Here is a 21609-nt window from a genome sequence, read left to right as displayed (position 1 = left end):
CTGTTCTAAACTCCTATAACTCGAAACCCTGATAATTCGAAATAATTTCAATTTCCCTTGGCAATTCGAGTCGCCAGGGTTCAACTGTATATAGGAGAAGGGGTTTCAAAGAAAGCATCTCCTTCATTGCTTTCTCCTTTAACGTAACGTGCTGGGCTTCTCATTTAAAAATAGCAACAGGTTGTCTCGTACTGACCATTTTACACGGCGGGGAGGTGCAATCCTGTTGTTTGCACAGGAAATATCTTTGGAAGCAGGTTATTGTTTCAGGAATATTTGGCATAAATTAGCACTTTTGTATCGGGCAAGTCTGGGCGAGCCATTTTTCCCGCCAAATCGGACAATAAAATTTTACACGCGTTCCGTCGGATTTACGGCGCCATCTTTAAATTGCTGCGAAAAATCCACGAAGCAGAAAACTCAGCGATGCGTTTTCGACTTGCAGAAAACAATTCTCTGCTGTCACAATAGGGTGCAGTTCTTATCATGATTAGCGCGAGGGCTTGGAAAGAAATCGTGATTGTTTTGAGAGATTATCCTTGAATTCGAGTGCAAAAATCTGGTTTATATCTCTCATATCTTGTCAAAACACAGTTTCTGACTATTTATCTGTGTGAAATACGGTGGTAATCAACCGGAAGTAATAGACCACGTGCTTATCTTTCTCAGATATAAAGAGTGCCTCTATTGGCTTTGTTTTAATAGTACGATATAAACGTTTCATTGATTGATTCGCTCCAGTTTACTCGCCTGACATTTTGATGCTGAGCATGCATGTTGAATCAGCGCGCGTGGTTTGCCATCCAAAATGGTAGAGATTTGGTTCTTGTAGATTGCTGTGAAGTTTTGAAGTCTTATCTTGAAAATAGGTTGGTATAATCTGTTATTGCTCTAAGTACTAATCCATCTTCGTCCAAGACATCGAAGTTTTCATCGAGATTTCGCTGTGAAGTTGCAAGAACGAATGGATACCTCAACTCAGACGATTTCGAACAAGAGATCGTTTGGAATTGATTTCACATGAATGGAAAATGTTCAGAATTTGTATCTCTCATCAGAGATGGTTCTATTCAGTGTATCAGCTTAAGGTGCAAGTAGCAGTAATTCATAACTAATCAACGTTATTAAGAAACTCCTCGCACCGGAAAAGATACTGGGGTTTAGTGTAAACGAATCCAGCATTAAGTCGAACTATATTTGGTCCCTCTTCGTTGTGGTTTCTTTGTTTACATCGGAAGTTGAGGTCGTGTTTGGAACTGAAACTTCACATTGTTTTCAATTCTGTGGTTTATTTTCAAGCCTGCTTGTGTTAATTGAATTGTTTATCGTCTAATGTGTGGAATTCGACCATTATCTTTTAGAGGAAAAATAGAATTTACAAAACTAGACATCTGTTAGGATACGATCTAAGCTTATCATTGTAATAGATCTGTGATAGTATCCAGATCTCAAGCAACGAATATTTCATCTCCAGTACTTGAGCTGGGGTTTCAAGGGTTTTTTTTTCATTTGAATGCATATTTTAAGGTGTTAATTATGGATTGTGATATTTCACTTTCCATGTGAATCAACAATCGAACCATTTTAAAATAGGTGGTCAGTTTTGTCATGACTGGGGCTAATTTCCAAACTACTTTACAATTGACATTAACCTTGGATATATTGCAAAACGTAGAAGAAGTGTAATAAACACCTGTGATCAAAACAAGTGTACATTACCCTATGAATGGGAGATCAGATAACTCAGTTATGTGACCAAATTTTCAAATTGCTCCAAGTATTTATTATTAGTGTTTATATAACATCCTCAAAAATATATATATGAAACCTAGCTGTAGACACTTCTTACATACAATCTCACTCCATTGCATTGGTAATTACAAAGTTTTTAAGAGATTGCTATACAGCAAAACACTGTTGTCTTAGATGTTTTTTTTTGTGGTTTTTAAAATTACCACTGATGACCTTTTACATGACTAATAGGTGGGTCTCTTGCATATAAATGAAAAGTGAATTGTTCATGAGGAAGAACATGGAAAATTCCACCGTCACCCAGTCAGACTTATAATTTCAGTGTAGTATCATTTGTAATAGTAATGTTAACTGTATAGCTGTGAGCCATGTACATATATTTGGTTGAACTCTTCAACTCCTAAGATGTAATGTTTAATTCTCCCCTCTTGCTGCTATATTTTTTTTTGTAACTACTCAGTTTTGGAAATTTAGGTTAAATCATAGGAACAACCCCCAGTGAATGAGTATGGTTAAGTAAGTTCTGTTTGCTTTACATGTGTATAAGGTTGTAAAAATGTTCAGGAGAAGTTACTTTTCACCCTTTTAAACCCCTTAGAGTGACTGGCATCTAATTTCTCCTTACTGTATCAACCCTGAATCAAACATTAAGGTCAGGAGAATAAAGGAGCTGATTACAGACTAAAGAAGCTCTTGATTCTTACATAAATTCTCCATGTCAGTATCTTAGGAAATGTTTAGGAAACAGTATGGAGAATATGCATACTGATATTAGGGTGGAAAAGGGTTAAATCTCACTTGGTAGTAAAAGAATTAAGGGTACTTTCAGCTATTTCTGCAGGTGAGAATTCATGCTAGTAACCAGAATGGATCTCTTTGTAATTGCTTTTAAGGCTGACACTAAAGGCTTCAGCAACATTGTGATCATTGTGTGCTCATTCATTTCAGCCATGTCGCAGCCATCTTCCCAGGGCTCTAACTGCTCTTTAGAGCCTTTCCTGTCTCAAGAAACACTTGACCAAATGTTTTCAAGTGTCCATAGTATGTTTCAGAATCAAGGAGATTTGCAGAGGTACAAATGTTTGCTTATTTATTTTGCTTTTGTTGTTGAAATAGATCTTTTACTTCTTTAATATTTAACTGGTAAAGGTCTACCCAGGATTTAAGCTTGGTTTTCACTAGTGATGCAGGCACAAGCTAGCATAAAGCACAAACATAAGCATAATAGCTCTTAGTTCATTGTCAAAACAGCCTTGAAGAAAGCATGAACACAAGTGCATTATTACAAGCACAAGCATAGCAGGATCAGAATATTTCCTTTCACTTGTGCTTGCCCTTTGCTAGCGTCTAAGGTGATTTTCATGGTGAAACAGGATGTGTTGTGCTTGAGCTTGTGTTTTTTTTTTACTATTGTTAAGCAAGCTCTGCTCTGTCTTGAATCTCACAGGCTCTCTGTTTTACTGTGTGGGAAAATTGTTATGAGAACTTGCACTCTGATTACTTGTTGGAAACAGTAGGTTTGATTTGTAATTACATTTTGTAACTATAATTGACAATTTTGGGTTTTGTTTTCAGCATGCAAACTCAAGTTCATGTGGCGCCTACAGTTATAAATGTGTCAGATGAAAATATACATGGTATGTTGTTGTAGCTGCAAAGTCAGTCTTCAAATTCTATTCGATGGGTACATGGATTAAAATCCTAACAAGAATTTTGATGCAACATCTACTTCTCCCTCTGCTTTACAAGGAAATACAAGATGTTATGGAAGGAGATTTGAGTATTCTATCAGGATTCATTTCTGGCTTTTTCCATGAACTCCTTTAATTTTAAGAATTGCTATATCTCTTAAATAGCTTTAGATTTAGGATTGGTCAATTTAGTATTTCACAGTACGGCCTGCTTTTCCATTGGGACATAAACTCAAACATTATAAAACTTGGTCTATAACTTACAATATAGACCTTGAACTCAGTTATTATGAGGTATTTATTAGAATTAAGTTAATAAGGAATACTGTGACTAGCTGTGTCTGGGACTTCTGTTGGCCTGGTGACTAAAAATTTTGTTACACTTTTTCTTCCCCCACTGAAAAATTTCCGAAAAAACCAGACAAATTTATGTACTGTACAGAAACATGTTGTTATATTAGCTAACTGGAACTCTTTAAAGGTTTCTTTCATGCCTTTGTGCAAATGTTTAGTTGTGCTTTTTCCTGACTTTCAAAGCCAGCAGGTTTGCATATGATCTGTTACTTTTCCTTTGCAATTCCAGAGAGTGTTGAGATGAATTTAGAAAGTGTTGCTGTTCTGAGACCTGAGGTACTACTTTCATGAAAGTTTCTGCATGATTGTTAAACAGTTATTGAGATGTGAAATAAATAGTACAAATTTCAATTTGGAGTTAAAAAAAATGCTCAATTCCAGTCATTCGTTTGGCAAATTGTAAGGGAAACCTGAAAAATGGCAGTTAGCATTCTATCCAGAAGCCGCAGTACCCTCACTTGCTTCATAGTAAGGAGACCAGGAGAAGGGTTGGGTCTGTGGGTCTCAAGCTACAGATTGACCTCTCACATCACAATAGATGAAATTCTGCTTTTCTTCATTCAGATGCTTCAACTTTTACAAGAACAAAATTTTCCAAATCCACAACAACAATCGGGCTTCAAGCAGGAACCTCTGGACCACTCTCCTACTTTACCATCCACTTTAGCTACACCCCCACCTGAACAGCCCAGCCCACAGCCGCTGATTGTGTGTAACACTGACTTCCCTGGTCTGTACGGGTTCAGTTTGGGATTTGAAGAGGAGAAAGGCCCTCCCACCAAATCAGCTCAGTGGACCTACTCTCCTACCTTAGAAAAACTGTTTGTAAAGATGAGGTGTATTGTACCGATCAGAGTAAAGCTAAATGGTTAGTGTTCTGTGTTTTATTTATCATGAGTCTGTTGGCTTGACCTGTCCAGTTTTATGAAGTTATAAATAACCTGGTTTTGTGGCACGCCATAATACTTCTCTGATTGGAGTGCAGTTTTGTGGTCACTTAGAGAACAAGATTGTGAGCTACAATCCTTGTCAGAATTGTTGTTGGTAGGAAAATTGGATCACCTAAAAAAAAAAAAACAAACAAAAAAACAACCGCATCACTGAGTGTGGAGCAGGGTGTTTAACAAAACTAAAAAGATGGTTGTGATACTGTTATAGTGGTAGAATTTGAGTCAAGATCTCTTGAACAAGAGTTCAGTCTGATAGACATTTGGCTACAGCTACTTGTATCCAATCATATTTATTGTGATGCCATCCACACAATATGGGACCAGCTCACCTACACAACTGTATCCCCATATGGAGCCAAATGGGTGAAAAGACAAGAGATTGGTAAAGAATCCTGAGTTACCTTGATGGTAGTTTTAAAAAAAGTATAGTCTTTGAAGGTCATAGCTTTCGGTAAGAGTTATTTACATGTAGAATTTCTGGTACTGTTTTGTGGCCACTGTGGAACCTCACTCTTGACTAAACAGAGCTTGCAAGTTGGATTACATCAGATTGTGGTTTTTCCAGCATCAGTTTAATGAGGCAGATACAACTTTGAACTTCATGACTTCCTTATGACTTGAGTTTTCATGATAGTGAAGTCTTGTGGAATAAGTTTCTGTTTAAACTAATGTGTATGCTTCCTTGTACCAACTTGTTTCTTTGTTTTCTTTTTGTTTTAGTTTTCCCTCCAGCCCATGCAGGGTTTTACATCAGAGTGGTGGTGATTTACAGGCAACCTGATCATTATCGAGAAATTGTTGAGCGATGTCCTAATCATATCACTAAACACAAAGATGGTAAACTTCTCGAATGAATGGTTTGCTGGATGTGTATGGGGCATAAGTAATCAAGTCCAAGCTCCACACTGTAGATGTTGTTTAGATTAAATGTTAATTGACGACTATAAACACACACACAGATTAAAACTTTTCAACTTTGTACAAGATCAGGAACAACTTGCTACATTATTGTGCAAATTCTTACAAAAATCTTTTTCCACTTGCCATGCTATGGTGACCAAAAATGGTCAGAGCTTGAAACACTATGTCATTTGTCTTATTAACAGTATCTCTTTTAGTAATTATACATGTGCTGATGTTGAGTAAAATTGTTGTTGTTTTTTTTTTTTTAGGCCATCATGCTCCAAAACACTTGTTGAGATGTGAAAATCCCAACACATTTTACGTCACATGTCCTGAGACTGGCAGACACAGTTTGAAAATACCACTGGATGCACCTCAAGGTACTTTAACAATAAAGTGTAGTTACACTGCTTGAATCATAGCTGAAGTTGTGGCCTTAAGAAAATGTGAAGTCAACTCTGAAGCTCTAATCTTTGATGACATCTGTGTGATTCAAAGCTTTTTGTCTTGTTTGTTCTATAATCATACTCTTGGTAAACCCTTTGTGCCCTCCATCAGAATGCATAATCTCCATACTGTTCTCTATACAAGGCGTGAAATTGCACCTAATACAGGCGCCAATGTGCCTAAATTTTTCACTTTGGCGACCAAATCCTGAAAGTTAGTTGCCAAATTGGCGACTAGAACGTTTCATCATAACCTTACTAAGAGATATAGTGAATTAAAAAGATTTGCAGAGATAAATCCGCGGCAAACTTCCTCGTTAAGTTTGTTTCCAAAACGTAGCACATGTATCTCGATCGATAACTAGACGCCATCTTGGATTTAGATGAGCCTGAATGTTGTATATCATCCATCCTAGTGTCCACTTTGTAGCACGTTAATTTTGGAGGGTCTATCTAGCACGCTGACAGCATAAAGAGAGATTTTGTTTGTCTTTGAAAATGGCGACCAACTTTTTTTGAATTGGCTACCATTTTGAAGAATTTAGGAGCCAAGTGGCTATCAGAAAAAAAAGTTAATTTCACACCCTGCTATACTTTTTACAAAGTGCTAACACGGAGAACTTCTTTTGCAATCAAGAGCTGTTTTAGTTGGTGATAATTTCCTCTTTCTTGTGACCTTAATGTTTGATTCCAGGGTGTACTGTAAGGAGAAATTAGACATAGGTCATTCTTAGGGCCAAAGAGTTACATTTTTTTATGGTTTATTACTCTTTTAAGCCCAATCAGATTGAGGTCTATTTTATGTTATATGCCATATAATAAGCTCAGTTATGCACGCATTCTGATTGGTTCTCACTTATGATCTATTTGAGGACAGACGTATAGATGACTACATCATTAAAACTTTTTTTAATTCTTTATTATATAAAACAAATAGATTCCAAGTTGCTGTGTGTCTGTTCAGTAATAGATCACAGATGACATCAAAATGTGGTTAGAACATCAGTGACACACGAGGCTGCGCCTTGTATGCCACTTTTTTGTTCTTACCACATTTTGATGTCATCTGTGATCTATTACTGAACAGACGCATGGCAACTTGGAATCTATTTGTTAAACATAAAATCTTTAATGATGATTTTCATAAACAGTTCCTCTCGTTTTGGTTCTCATTCTATCCTCTCTTGATTTACATTTTGCAGCTGGAAGTGACTTTGTTACCAACATGTTCCAGTTTATGTGCTTCAGTTCATGTCCTGGGGGTTTGAACAGGCGTCCTATCCTTGTGATTTTCACATTGGAGCAAAAGTAAGTGGGTGCTTCATTGTTGTCAAGATCAATCTTTCTAGAAGCTTTCATGAAACTATGGAAATTCAGTGCTCAATGCTGTGGCAAAAATACTGAAAGGTTAACATTTGTCTGAAATTTATGTATTCTTTGATTGTTAGTTAGTTAGTTTGTTTGTTTTTTTATTATAACTTGCCACTTACTCATTGTTTGTCTAGATATTTAGCCTTTATTTGTTGCATAAATATTACAAAGTGAAAAGTTTTGAGTGTTTTTCCTGGATCATAAAAATGTTGTCTCTGGCAACTGTACTATGAGTTACAGTTGCAAAATGGCAGCTTTCATTTAAGCAGAACTTGGATTAGTGCCATTAGTTTTGTTCATTCAACATGTACATGTATATATTTTAAAGTTTTTCCTTAATTTTCATTAACAGTAATACTGTAGTTGGAAGAAAAGCTCAAAATATACGCATATGTGCATGTCCTGGAAGAGACAGGACCAATGAAGAGATTGCCGAGGCAAAAAAGCAATCAAGGAACACAGTTGTGCCTGTGATGCCTGTGATAGACCACCAGACTCAACCAGTAAGCACTTCTTCCCTAACCGAGACTCCGCCTACAACACCTCGAACATCTACAGCTCCTCAGACTCCGCCGCAAGAACCTTCCACTTCCACTGGTACAGATGACACCAGTCAAAATGGTCAAGTACCTAAACTAACTAAAAAGCGATGTAAGTTTGGAGTTCCATGTACAATTCCAAAAGGTAAATTTTTTTTGATACAAGAAGTTGATGCGGAGCAATGGTTTACAGTTTTGTTACTCCCCCTGGAACAGGTGCTAGTCCACTGTGGGTTACATCCCTCTTGCCTGGTTTTATTTTTCAATTTGATCTCAAAAACAAGTTAAAAAAAAATGTTTTTCGATCAGTGTTTCCATCGTCAATCCTGTAGCAAACACTTTGATTTTAAGCAAATTGTTTTATTCCTTGTGATCAAAAAAGAATGAGAGAATGCTCCATTACCTTGCATGATTAAATTATTTTTGTAAAACCTTTGCCTCTCCTTTGATTACAGCTCATACCACCATGTCTTCTGGATTTGAGGTACGCTCAGTGTCTGTTGACAGAAATGTGATGAAACGTCTTAGGAAGGAGGAAGATGATGAGATCTTTACTCTCCAGGTTGGTGGAAATTTAGTAGGGAAATATCTCCTTCTCCACTCTTCTGATTTTGTGTATGAGATAAGAAAATTAATGAAAGTTCAACAGGGTCAGGCTTTTTAAGAGGGGGTCAAGATAACCCAGGATTAGTGTGAAATCTGATTTCAGATCTGAACGTTTTAAAAGAAAATTAATTACAATTCTTTTTGAGTACATTTTGTTGATTTTGTGTACAATTCATGATTGGATGCTCTAAAAAGAATGGGGAAGACTAACTGCTGAAAGCCGTTTGAACAAAGGAATAAGTAAACCCAGATTAAAATCTTACCTTGGGTCAGCACCAATCACCCTTTGAACAACTGGGCCCTGAACTGTTTCAGACATAAGAGCAGGGCAAAACAGTAAAGACAATTAAGCGGCTGTATCACAAACTGCATAATGTGTGCACAAGTTGCAGCATCTCATTTTATTGCTGCAGCTATCACACCAGTTTAAGCCAGTTTGGAATTGTACAACTTGATGCCTTAATGAAAAAACTGTTACAAGAATGAAGATAAAATAAAAATTAAGGTTTCAAGTTGGCAATTTTTGTGTTTTTGCCATAACCTTTTACACTTAAATATCATCATGCGTATTCTCCATACTGTTCACCATACATTTCTTAAAGTTCTAACAAGGAGAATTTGTTCAATCAAGAGCTTCTTAGGTTGGTGATCATTTCCTTAATTCTCATGACCTTAATGTACGATTCAGAGATGATATTGTTGAGAGAAATTAGAGGCTAGTCACTCTAAGGCATTAAAGGGGTAAATCAGAATTTTCTGGGAAACATCTTCACATATTAGTTAATAGAAGTACTTTACGTGGTTATAGTGGAGCTCGCAATGTGTAGCCCCATAAAGTAGTAGTAACCTATCAAGCTTAAAAAATTTGGATGTACGACTGTATGACTGTACAACCGTACAAGGTGATACTTTTAACATGTGTGGTCAACTGTACCGCGGGCACATCAACGCCACAGCTTTGTTCAGTAGTCCAGTGGTCAGTGCACTGGGCTCTGAGTTGGATAACCTGGGTCCTAGTCCTGGCTGGGGCAAGGCGTTGTGCCCTTGAGACGTGCGAGGAAAAAAAAAACACAAGCTCTGCACTTAGGCTTGGCTAAATCTATATATTATTTTGTTCAAATTGTGTTTTGAAATTACTGAACTAGCTCTGGGGTTTGTTCCTTTAGGTAAGGGGCAGGGAGAAGTACGAGCTCCTGCTGAAGGTGAAAGAAGGTTTGGATATGATGGACATGGTACCACAGGCGCAGATAGATACCTATAGAGCAAGGTGCGTCATCAGTAAGAACCAATCAAAACTTGTGTATTATTTAGCTTATTCCTGTTTTATGTTTAATGTATGCTGTTTGGAATTCACAGCTGTCCACCCTGCGGCAGACTGAAAACCTCAAGAATGTTGCAGAATTCACACCATCTGCCTGACTCACAGAATACTCAGAGTTCAAATTCAGACTCTCAAAACTCCACAGAGTCACTGCCTGTAAGTTTGTCAACCAGATCTTCTTTAGATTGTTTGTTTGTTTTTGTTTGTTTTTATTGCACCATTATAAGCTAGTACACATAGCACTCATCAGTCATTCTCATACAGCTGGACAGTCAGTCACTAACTAAAGGGCAGGCTATATGGCACAATTTGGCTGATGACCTGTAAAACAGCTCCATGTCAAAACTACAATTTTTAGTTGTTGCTTTTAGTCAATAAATCTCAAATAAGACCCCTTTGACACATAAGTTAAGGTTCTTGCATCTTTGGCTTGTTTAAGCATCTTTTAATGAAATTTTAATAAGAATTAAGTTAATATTAAAAGCACCAGGGAAAAGAATGGCAGTTGCATGTTTGTGTTGCAAACAACAAAAAAAACTTAGTGCATGATAATTATATTGTGTCTTAAGGATTGAATAGAACTTTCAGTCAATTTTTCACTCAACCAACCAGTCATTGACTGACTGAATGGTTGACCGAACAAGTGACTGACCAAGTGATCATTCCACAGAAGGACTGCTACTTCATTTCTTAATGCAAATCAACCCTTTGACTCCTAAAAATGACGTGCAACTTATTTCTCCTTACAATATCACCCCAGATCACACATTGAGGTTTATGAGAATAATGAAATGATCACCAACTTAAGAAGATTTTAATGGGTAAACAAATTCTCCTTGTCAGCACCTCAGGAAGTGTATAGAGAACATTATGGAGAATATGCATACTGATGTTAGGATGTCAAAGATTAATCACACACTCTTAACTGCCCCAATGAGAAAGTTAAGCACTTATGGAGGCTTTTTAAAGCATTTTTGACTAAATAGTGTGGAAAGAAAAACAATGTGTTAATTAAGCACCAGGCAATAGAGTTTTAGCTGTTCCTATCCCAAAAAAAAGAAAAAAACTTTTGAGCATGAAATGTTTTTAGGATTGACTTAAACTGTCTGTTAATTTTTCATTCAACTAGCCAGTTACTGACTGACTGAATGGTTGAATGGAAAACTGACCAACTGACTGATCAATTGAAAGAGGGCACTAGCTGCTGAGTTACATCATGCAAGTTAATCACACAATTGCTCACTGACCTGACAAAAGCATTGAAGCACTTGCTCCTTTAAAGCACACATGGTGGCCTGTTTAAGAATTTTTTAACAAATAGTGTAGAAAGGTTAACAATATGATAAGCACGAGGCAAAAGAGTGAAAGCTTTTTGTGTTGCAAAAACTTTTGTGCTTGATGATATGTTTGGGGGATTGATTAAAACTGTCAGTCAATTTTTCAATCAACCAACCAGTTAGTAACTAACTAAATGGCTGACGGAATAATTGACCAACTGACTGATTGACCTATCAATGAACAGAAAGACTGTTACTGAACTTCATCATACAAACTGATATAGTTAAACACATTACCCCCCTTGCCATGAAGCTGCTATTTCTTAGAAGGGTCCATATAAACTGTTCATCAGTCTGTCTTTCAACCAGTCCGTCACTAAATAACCGATTGGTTGAAAGACTTACTGAATGACCTTTTAAATGCTTATTGACCAACAATTGATAGTCAGATCAGTTATAAATGCAATGTACCACCTCGTCTATAAACGAGAATTACTCTTTTTGAAATACAATTTATATCAATTTAAAAAAAATCTCACTGTAAAATTATTATTATTACATATAACTGTGCTTTTTGATGCATTTTAAACCCCCAAGATTTGATTGTTAACTCTTCCCTCTCGCTGCTGTACTACACATTTCCTCATAAATTAGTGACAAGAATATGATGTTAGGTCAAGATCACAATCTTTACCTGAGTTTGAGTATTTTCATCTCCCCTTTGCTGAATTAAGTATGGATATTAAAGGGAGAAGTTACATTTTCATCACTTCTGTGAGTTAAAAGGGTAAAACAAATTTAGTCTGAGATGACTGCATTTTCACAAGTTGTTAATTTGAGTGGAATGTTTATGTTCACATCGGCCAGGCTGATAATTACATTTGTTAAATAAATTCAATGTCATGATGTCAAGAAACATATTTTGGCAGGATGACATTGAGGGCACGCCACCACTTATGCCGATGTCACGATCAGATTCAGGATCTTCAAATCACTCTCCTTCCTCGTCACAGCAGAGTTCTGGAGGAGGGACAGGCTTCAATGCAGTGAGGTTTACCCTCAGACGAACAGTGTCCTTGGACAAGAAAGGCTTTCAGCCATGAATTCGTGCACAGTTGGATCCAATTACAAAAGATAAATGGACCAATGTTCCAATATTCCAAGTAGTGGGTGAAAATTAAAATCTGAAAACTACACAGGAAACATGTAACAACACTTAAGTAGCATTGGTTATTTTGGGATCTTAAAGAAAAAACTAAATTTGTTACTTTGGAGTCATTTTAGCTTCCAAATATTGATGCAATTTAAAATTGAAAATAAGAAAAAAAGATTATAGAAAGATTGTAGATAATTGTTTGATCAGGGCATGACAAATACTGAACCTCCACTTATAAGTAATGCATAAATGTTATCAAATTCAAACTGTCATATTGGAAACTTTGAGTTGATATGCAGTGGGACGTGAAATCGTTATCATCATCTATGTGAAAAATGGACTTTGCTCTGAGAATATTTTTCACCTCAGTTGCATTTTACTTGAGATCATTATTTTGATTAGAGGTTTGTAACTTGAATAGTGATATATACTGTATCATGTACATTTTATTGCACAGCACCTTAAAAGGTGCTACTGCAATTTTAAAACATGGGTTTGTTGTTGTAAATACTTAATGATATGTGTCACATCTATTGTTCAACAGCACAAACAATGAACAAATAGATTGCAAATATCCTGGGATATTTTACAGGTGGTTATTTTGTACAGTAGAAAAACTTGTTTCACAGGTTTGCTCTATTTGTTCTGCTTCTTTGTCTGCTTTGCTTTTCCCTCCTTATGAGAATGAACAGAAACACTTGGCAGTAAAAAAAAGCAGTTTGATAATAAGAAACTTATAAGACATTTGTAGTATTGCTTAGTATTAGTTGTTTGTATTTCGACTTAGCCTACAAGCTTGCCAGATACAATATATTTATTAACCAAAGTGTGGTTCATGAAGGAGTGGTAAACTTTTTTCCCTGGTTGGGTAGGTTTGGTTATCTTTATTTTGTTCAATGTTACAATTTATGATAAACTTTGGTGTCGTTTTAGATATTAGCCTCATTTCATACACTGTTGCCTGTTAAATGTGACTTTAATGAAGGTGGTAATGCAACCAAAATGGAGTAAAGCCAACATACAAATGAGTATTTTTGCAAGAGCTCTCGATTAATTTTATATGCACATTGACAAGTCAGCTCCATGTGAGCAATGTCTTCAGTTTGTGATTTGGCCTCTATGTATAAAAGTCTTTGGAACTTATTTTTATCAATTCAGCATGTATAAAGATTAATATACATAGGCTTACTTTGCAAACTTTAGATGATTGAAAGTAGTTGTAAATGATAAATAATTTTATAATAAAGAGTAAAAAATTGATAAATTACAATATAAGTGTAGTGCAAATTTCACTCAGTTTACTTCATTTACAAATTGCTTGAAGTGTGCCTCAGAATTGTGTTTTTCTGTTAGAAGTTGGAGAGGTCATTGTTATTACTCTTTTTTTAATTTGTTTCCAGTTAAACCTGTTTCAGGTCAAAGTATATTAGAAGTGTATGATATTGTATAGTACAATGGGTTTTGTTATTGTTGTTTGTTAATAGTTAACGTCAAGTACAGTGCAAGGTTGCTGTTTTCTGAATGGAAGGTTGTTACGTTTTGAAGTTTGGTTCGATGCGAGCATGAAGTATCACTTGTAGAACCATACTCATTAGAATAGATTACTGTACAGCTAAGGAACCATGTGAGACACGAGCTCGGCATTGGAACTTTTTTTCCATATTTTTTTCTTCGTTGGTATACTGAATATGGCACCACTGGAATTTTTTTTAGAGAATGGATTCTTCCAGGGGCTGTATTTTAGAAAAACGCTTTAATTGTACTATTGAGTAGTTTTTAAGTATTAAAAAGTGCCAGGAGCATATGTAGACTTCTGAAAGAACCCAATAGCATAAAATGTTATCGTTAGATTTTAATTTTTCGTTTTGTTTATAAGTAAAAAAAACAAAAACAATAAATAGAAAAAAAAAAAAGAACTCAGTTTTTGTTTTGTAAATGTTATATGTGCGTCTGTCTTCCCTCCCCCTTTCCCTGCATCAATATGTGCAGGTTCTAAAAAAAAAGGGAGAGTGATAAAAAGTGCAAAAGAGAAAAATAAATGCTAAATTTCTTGTCCATCATACTTGAAAATTTTAAGTTGATGAGGTTGTAACTTGTTAAGTCTCTAGCAAGAGAGACTACTTTCATTGTATCACTAAAACTTGGCGTCAGGAAAAAGAATTAAAAAGACTTAAGAAAGTTCGTTGATTAGTGCAAACACGCATGGTACGGCGAAAAACGAAAGCGATGAAAAACGACGAAATAGGTCACAGCTTCATCAAGTGTGACTCGCCAATATTATTTCCTCGTCACGCCATACTTTACATAACTGTGCAGCGTTGTGAATTACTTTGATTTCAAGAGGCTGCAAACAAAAATCTTACGAAGATATTGCATTTGAAGTCATCTAAATATCAAGAGAAGTAAAAAACGTTAGCGCGTTGCGGTTTCAAGCGAAACTTTCTGCTGTCGCCAACGTCCGATCTAAAAGTTTTAAATTATTTCATTGCTATGCCTAGTTACACAAACCTTCCTGTGTAGCCAAGCAGCGATACAAACAAAATCCCAGACACCCACAGAACAATAGATTCATACGCCAATAAACGGGAGATTAGGCTGACCTCTAACGACGAACAAAGCCACGAAGTACTTGTTTATTTACCGTGTTGCTAGGTAACTTACGTCACAAAGGCTCAGACCGTGAAGGATTACGACAAAGCTCTCGCTCCAGTGATCAAACGCAATTTTGATCTCCACGAATGACTACAAGCTCAAGTTTCCTGTCCTGTTTACATCGAGTAGATCTTTGCTGACTTCAGATTCCTACGAGTTCATTATTAGCTGAAGATAAGCCCGATGATGCTGTGAAATTAAGTGTACTTACTGTTGATAACCCTCGAAGCTTCTACTTGTTTCCAAGATGACCGTCCCGATAATGGCAGACGAGTGAGTGATTGTGTTATTTTTATTTTCTTTGGTATTTGGTATGCTGCGTGAGCAGGGAAAACCTCGATTTAACCACTTCTCCTTCTTTATACCACAGATCGTCCCGAGATGAGGGAGAAGTTTATACCTCTGTGCCGGTTGTGGTCCTAACAGTTCATGAAGCACAAGAAGAAACCCATGTAAAGCGATCACATTTCAGCTACGAAGCTGAGGATGCTTTGCCGGTGGGTGAAGTTTATCTCAATAAATTATCTTTTTTTCACATTTAGTTTAAAGGAACATTTCACTGCATTTTCAAGCCCTTCAGATGACTTATTCGACGAGAATCATGCATACAAATGGGTAGTTTTGGAGAAAGTAGAGAAGAACTGCCTGTTTGTATACAAACTCGCGGCAAAATGATGGCTCCCGCGAACATAAAAATCCTTAAGACGTACTTCTGGATAGATGTCGAATTATCTTTTAAACCTTCATCTGAAGCGACGTAGTATTGTGTAGCGAAATTTTCCGGTCATTGAGCTGCCTTCGGAACCCTTTGTTGTATTGAAACGCATCAAATGCACTCATAGAAACAGCTCAGACTTTGTGACTTGGGGCGCACTGCCGATGAATTATTAGTCCGCTACGAAAGAGTCGTTTATTTCCCGTTAGTTGGATTTTAATGTGTTTGTTTTTTCTTTTCACCAGTTGCCTTCGTCCAAATACAGATACAGCAAATGGCATGAACTGGAAGACATGGATGTTAAAGGAAACATGCTAAGGTCTCCCAGAGTCAGAAGGAGTAAGTAATTCAAACTGCCATGTCATGTTTTAAACGAAGATAACTCGATTTTCCTAATACATTTGAAACAGTTTCAAGGAGGTCCGAGACAGCGGATCTTTACACCATATGCAAGAAGATAGTTCTGAAATATTTTGGTCTTAATTGATGTATTGTTCCCTTCCCCATTGGGTTTTTTTTCCGCATGACTGGGGCATGATATCCTGACCAAAGTCAGTTCACAGGATTGAATAAAAGCATGTGAAATAAAATGAATTCCTTCTAATTTTATCATCCCTGCCCCCCTACTTAACCCATCTCCTTTAACATATAACATTTCCATTATCTCCAGCCCCTGAAAATTTATGCAAACTGGTGTGATTTTCAATTTTGCTTGTTCCAATGCACAAGCTTAATCTAAAACCCTTTGTTCTTCTCCAGCACCTCAAGGATTCAAAGTAGAGAATATTCGTAAAGTGCATGAGCAAGAAAAAGAAGAATTAGGGGAATCTGATAATGAAGAATTCAGAATTGCTGTACCCCTCAAAAAGAGCAAACCAAAAAGAATACGAAACTACAAGAACAAGATGGAAAACTGGGAAAATGCTGAGGTAAATTTGTGTCCAATATATGCACACTTAACTTATACGTACATTTTCTGTTGTGGAACATCTCAACCTGTTGTAGTATTTGGATTAAATTGCTTTGACATGCCTGTAAAGAATTTTAATTTAGTTTTGTCAACTGAAGAGTTGATCATGTAAATTGGCCACTGGAAAGAGTTTCTGAAGCTGACATGTTAGGTGTTAGGCCTTTGTCATTCAACTGAAATGTTAGCTTTAGAAACTCTTTAAAGTAGCCAAATTATTTACATTATCAACCCAGTTAATAAAATCAAATTACCTTGCAATAATCTCCACTGATGCAAAACCCCAGTTTCCTTTAAAACTTACACCCTCTATTTGTTGTAATGAAATTTTTTTTGTTTTTGTTTTTTCAGTCTGTAAATTTATCATATCAAGATTTAGGGCATCCTTATCAAAAGAAAGAATTTCTGCGGGTCCTTAGAAGGCTTTTAAGATGTGAAAATTTGCAGCTTATGGAAAATTCTATACAAGATTTGAGCAGTGTTCTCCTTCCGAGGTGGGTCAAGTTGGACATTCTTTATTGTTCTTCCTGGTAGACTGAACCTGGGTTATAATATTTCAACATAAATTTTAGATTGATGTTGTCTAAAGTTATCACAATTTTTATTTTTTCAGATGTTCACATCTTTACCTGCAGAGAAATTTCATAACTGATTTAAGGGTAGGTCTTGAGAATGTTTATTCCTCTTAATGTATTTTAGATAATTTATTCATTATTTTGATGTACATCCAAATTGCCCCACTCGCCTTCACTTTTATGAGTGAAATATCCAACAAGGAATCAACCCTTTCACTAGCATCTGGTATCTCCCTATAACACCACCCAGGTGAAACACCATGGTCACAAGAATAAAGGAGATGGTTACCAACAGAGAAGTTCTTAGAGAAAGATGGTTTTTGTCTTGTCACAAGCATGGGACAAAAAAAAAATTCTTTGAAGTTCTTGATCATCATACTAATTCTCCTTGTCAGTGCCTTGTGAAATTTATAGAGAACATTATAGAGAGAATGCATACTGATGTTAGGTTGTAAAGGGTTAAGTTATAGGTGCAACTTGGAGATTCTTTAACTCTTTATCTGTATTTCTGACACAATTATTGTTGTTTCCTAGAAACTTCCCAGGGCTCCCATGCTGCTTCACTTGTCGCTGCAACAAAATAATGTGGAAAGTTTAAAGGGTCTGGATCTACTGAGAAAAACCACAATTCAATCATTAGTTCTTAAAGGGAATCCTGTGGAGTTGGACCCAAACTACAGACAGCAGTAAGTTATGTTTAACCTTTTTAGTGTAATTTCTGTTTCTTTGTCACCTACACAGACTTGACCAATCTGAATACTGAAGAAATTTCATTCAAATTCTTTCCTTTTTACTTGCTCAAGTCTTTTTATTGTTTCATCATTTTGGTTTAGTGTTTTGACCTGCAAAGTGGTCAGGTTTTTTTTTTTCTCAACCATGTCCTGGCCAAGATCATACCATCTAATTCTATTACGTAAGAAGCTCATTCTTATGACTGGTCTCTTTTTTGTGAAGAGACTCGCTGTTCATCTTGTGTTGGCTCAGTTCTCCCAGTTCCTTCCCCTTGATGAGCCATATTCCTGCAGACACATTTCCTCTGGTACTAGGATTCTTGCTGATCACCTGTAATTTAATGCATCAAGCATTAAGATGCAGTTTTAATGCCCTTGATCTGTCAAAAAATGCTATCAAAATTATTCACAGAATTAACACATGAAATAAGAAGTAATTTTGCATTGATCTGTTTTGAGGTTTTATATAAGATTGTGAAGGTGTTTCTTAAGATATCATGAATCTAGGAAGCTAATATGAAAACACTCTTTCCTTTTTTCAGGGTATTTAGAATTTTGCCTCACCTACAGCTTCTGGATGGAATCCCAAGGTTAGACAGTGATGATGTAGACGCAGTAGTTGATTCAAAGACATGTATTGTGTCATAGGAAAAATCACCTAGTGTGTTCTACAGTCATCTTGTGGACTTATGCCTAGGCTAAGAGTGGATCAGACATGGAACTGCTGTAAGGAGACATGGAACTGCAGTAAGGAGATCCAAGACTGGATGCTCAGACAGAGAGTGATGAGCGTTGTACTTTTTGGTGATTTTGACAAGAAGGGATAATTCACTTCCAGTGGGAGAAGATTCCCACCCTACAACAGATCACTCAAATTATTATTGAGCTGAGCTAATGAGACACTATTCTATCTTCACAAAAATTTAGCAATTTCTCTGTATTCGTTGAGGTATTTTAGATGCAAACAAATACTGATGTAGCAAACACATTCTTATTGAAGGTTTATTGTACGGTTTCTCAGTTGATTTTGAATAGGTCACTAATGTAAATATTGATCTAGTGAATCAAATTTTACAAATATGCGAAACATTTGTGAATATATTTAATATATATTCTTATGTATATTAATAGTGAACAAAGAAAATTTTGTAAAGTATTTATTTTTACTTCTCCTTAGAAATGTTAAATAAAATCTAGATGATATGAACAATGTTAGCTTGATCTGCGTAGCATTATATCGTAGCTCAAAGGAGTTTTTTAAATTGTAGCTTGGAAAACTCCTTAACCTTGAATGACAAAACGAAATATTGGCGCCGTTGGATTATACAACACTAAACGGACTACAATGAACTAAGAAGGAAAAAAGATCGACGGGGATTGAGAGGATTAAAAGGGATGGTATCTGTTAAGCTAATACTAAACAAAGATGTTTTTCGTTTTCTTTTTTCACGGGCGCGGAACGAATAAAAATGTTTTCTTCCCCGAGGAATCGTTCATTAGACATTCGGACTTTACTGTGATAAGCAAGGCGGTTATTAAGTTCATACGTGACAGGCGCCCTATATACTGCGAGGTACAGCACTGTCGTTTGAGTCAGTTTAGTAAGAATGATGGAGAACTTGTAAGCTCGATCGTCGAGTCGCATGAAGGGTTTTTTGTACTGATTTACTCTTACTTTATAGTGCTGGTGATATATCAGTAGGGGTCAGAGGTGGCCTCTGATGGTGTTGCAGCCATCAGGGCCGAGAGGTTTAACTCACGAAGAATCATTCCCTCTCTCTCATCACGTTCCTCACTGTGTCCCGAAGGACAACAGGTAAGGATCACCCTAACTGATGATAATGAAGTCACGTGCTCTCAAGTATTTTGATTGCCCAGCCAAACTGCCACTTGTGGGGTGCATAAATCTAGCGAAATAAATAAAAATGTGTTTTGTTTGTCAAATTCACACTACCAGCTCTGGGTTACGTTATTAGCAAATAGAAATCGCGAGAATTTCCGAAAGACGCGATATTATTAAACACGCAGTGATGTTAAGAGATTTTTACAATACGCATGCGCAGATAAATCCTTCTCCTTCTCTCTCCCACTCTCTCTCCCTCTCTCTGTCCTAATCAGAATAATAAGTATTCCTTTTTTACATGATGAGAAAAAAAAAATGACTACAAGGGTAAAAGCTAAGGCATTAATGAATTAATTTCATTTCATTTCGCCCTCAACGCCTACCGCGTGGGCGTAGAACACATTTAGCGCAACTTATATTGGTTTGCAAAACGTAGCGTTTCCCGCCTACCATGAAATATCAGCGTCGCTATTCTTTGACTTATACTCCTAGTAAGAAAAACCTTAGTCGTAAGTGCTGTGGTTCTTTGCTTCGTTTGTGTGCACAATTACCTTTTTCTTCTTTCACGCGCGACCAAACTAACTCGCGTGTATCCCTTAGGATCCACCGCGTAACACCATCGTTCATCTGCAAAAAGTCCACCCCTATGAAAGCCGTCGCAAGAGAATTTTTAGTGAAGGACTAAATGACGTAAAAAGCGGATAACACGAAAAGGTACTACGATGGCCATTTATTTTTCAGTGCGTCAAGTATTTAGGACTTCATCTTTCAAACTTGCCAACATTAATCATTTGAATCACTTCCACGGCGAAATAAAGGCTACACTGAGGGATATAATCACGTTTAAATCCACATCCTATCGTTGGCCTTGCTTCAGCGTCTTACGAGTGTTTAATTTAAACCCGGATTTAAAGAGCACGGACACATGAGCCGAGCAATCGAGGAGGGAGGATTGACGAGTGTGTAGCCCTCGTCCATTATCCCGATGCCTCTTGTCACTTTCTACGCTCGATTTTTTTCCGTTTTTTTTTCAACGATAAAATTTGTGTTAATGGAAAAGGCATCCATGAATACTAATTTCGTTTGCTTTTCCCATAGACCAAGGAAAAAACCCTTTTAAAAAATAGCAAAAATTCCTTGTTCTCTACTTATGCAAAATAAAAAAAAGCGCTATATTTTAAAAATAAAACGGCTTGACGCAGACGGAAAGGTTTTAAATTTGCACTGTATGCCGCAAACGTCCTTTCAAAACTGTCTTTTATTGCCAAGCAGAAATTTTAAAAAGTCAGCTGTCTTTTATCGCTTCCTGTGGGACTATTTTTAGCACAAGTTGCGCTATTCCAGAAGCAATTATAAACACCCTCGTGTACAATGATATTTAAACTTTTTAATTTTTTAGAAATTTTGGGGGAAGACGAAAAGAAAAAGTAAAAATAGATAAAACCTCCTTTGAGATAAATTTGTAGGTAATAGGTAATTGTAATTGATCTACGGGTCGTCTATATGATTATGTGACTGGCAAGAACAAACTGAAACGATTAATTTCATTTGTAGGCCTATGTACGTATCGTTATTTTCCAACTTCCGACAGCTTGATGGTTGTGGATTTATTTCATCATCACAGGCATTCAAGAATACGGAAATTCTGATCAGAAATTTGAAATTTGATGTACTCTTGACACAAATTGAACATCATCGCCAAGCGTATTAAGTAAATAGTCCCCTCACGCTGATATGGAGCCCAGGATAACATTAGCGCA

General features: G+C 36.5%; 2 protein-coding genes and 1 non-coding gene across 4 annotated transcripts; 2 read left to right on the top strand and 1 right to left on the bottom strand.

Annotated features, from left to right (window-relative positions):
- Positions 1 to 748: 748 nt before the first annotated feature.
- LOC131791399 (cellular tumor antigen p53) lies at positions 749 to 14252 on the top strand. Of its 2 annotated transcripts, none has more exons than XM_059108731.2 (13): positions 749 to 869; positions 2701 to 2824; positions 3328 to 3389; positions 4027 to 4073; positions 4362 to 4665; positions 5468 to 5584; positions 5920 to 6030; positions 7299 to 7404; positions 7820 to 8118; positions 8462 to 8568; positions 9779 to 9879; positions 9969 to 10089; positions 12140 to 14252. In XM_059108731.2, exons 2-13 carry the CDS (start codon positions 2703 to 2705, stop codon positions 12311 to 12313), a joined length of 1671 nt encoding a protein of 556 aa, XP_058964714.2. In that variant the 5' UTR covers positions 749 to 869; positions 2701 to 2702; the 3' UTR covers positions 12314 to 14252. The 2 variants fall into 2 exon arrangements, with proteins under 2 accessions (XP_058964714.2, XP_058964713.2); XM_059108730.2 differs by having other exon boundaries at positions 7820 to 8151.
- A 796-nt stretch (positions 14253 to 15048) lies between these two features.
- LOC131791428 (acidic leucine-rich nuclear phosphoprotein 32 family member B) lies at positions 15049 to 19199 on the top strand. Its single transcript, XM_059108769.2, has 8 exons — positions 15049 to 15291; positions 15389 to 15515; positions 15979 to 16072; positions 16493 to 16662; positions 17052 to 17194; positions 17314 to 17359; positions 17810 to 17961; positions 18549 to 19199. The coding sequence occupies exons 1-8, from the start codon at positions 15266 to 15268 to the stop codon at positions 18652 to 18654; spliced, it is 864 nt and encodes a 287-aa protein (XP_058964752.2). The 5' UTR covers positions 15049 to 15265; the 3' UTR covers positions 18655 to 19199.
- Positions 19200 to 19710: 511 nt separating this feature from the next.
- Positions 19711 to 19845, bottom strand: LOC131791472 (U8 small nucleolar RNA). The gene has a single exon (XR_009340787.2). It is a non-coding gene; the product is annotated as a U8 small nucleolar RNA (small nucleolar RNA).
- Between the last annotated feature and the right edge of the window lie 1764 nt (positions 19846 to 21609).

The sequence above is a fragment of the Pocillopora verrucosa genome, chromosome 9 (assembly GCF_036669915.1).
Source record: "Pocillopora verrucosa isolate sample1 chromosome 9, ASM3666991v2, whole genome shotgun sequence".
In the NCBI taxonomy this organism is placed as follows: domain Eukaryota; kingdom Metazoa; phylum Cnidaria; class Anthozoa; order Scleractinia; family Pocilloporidae; genus Pocillopora; species Pocillopora verrucosa.
Note: the sequence above shows the minus strand (reverse complement) of the source record. Positions and strands in the feature narration are given on the sequence as shown.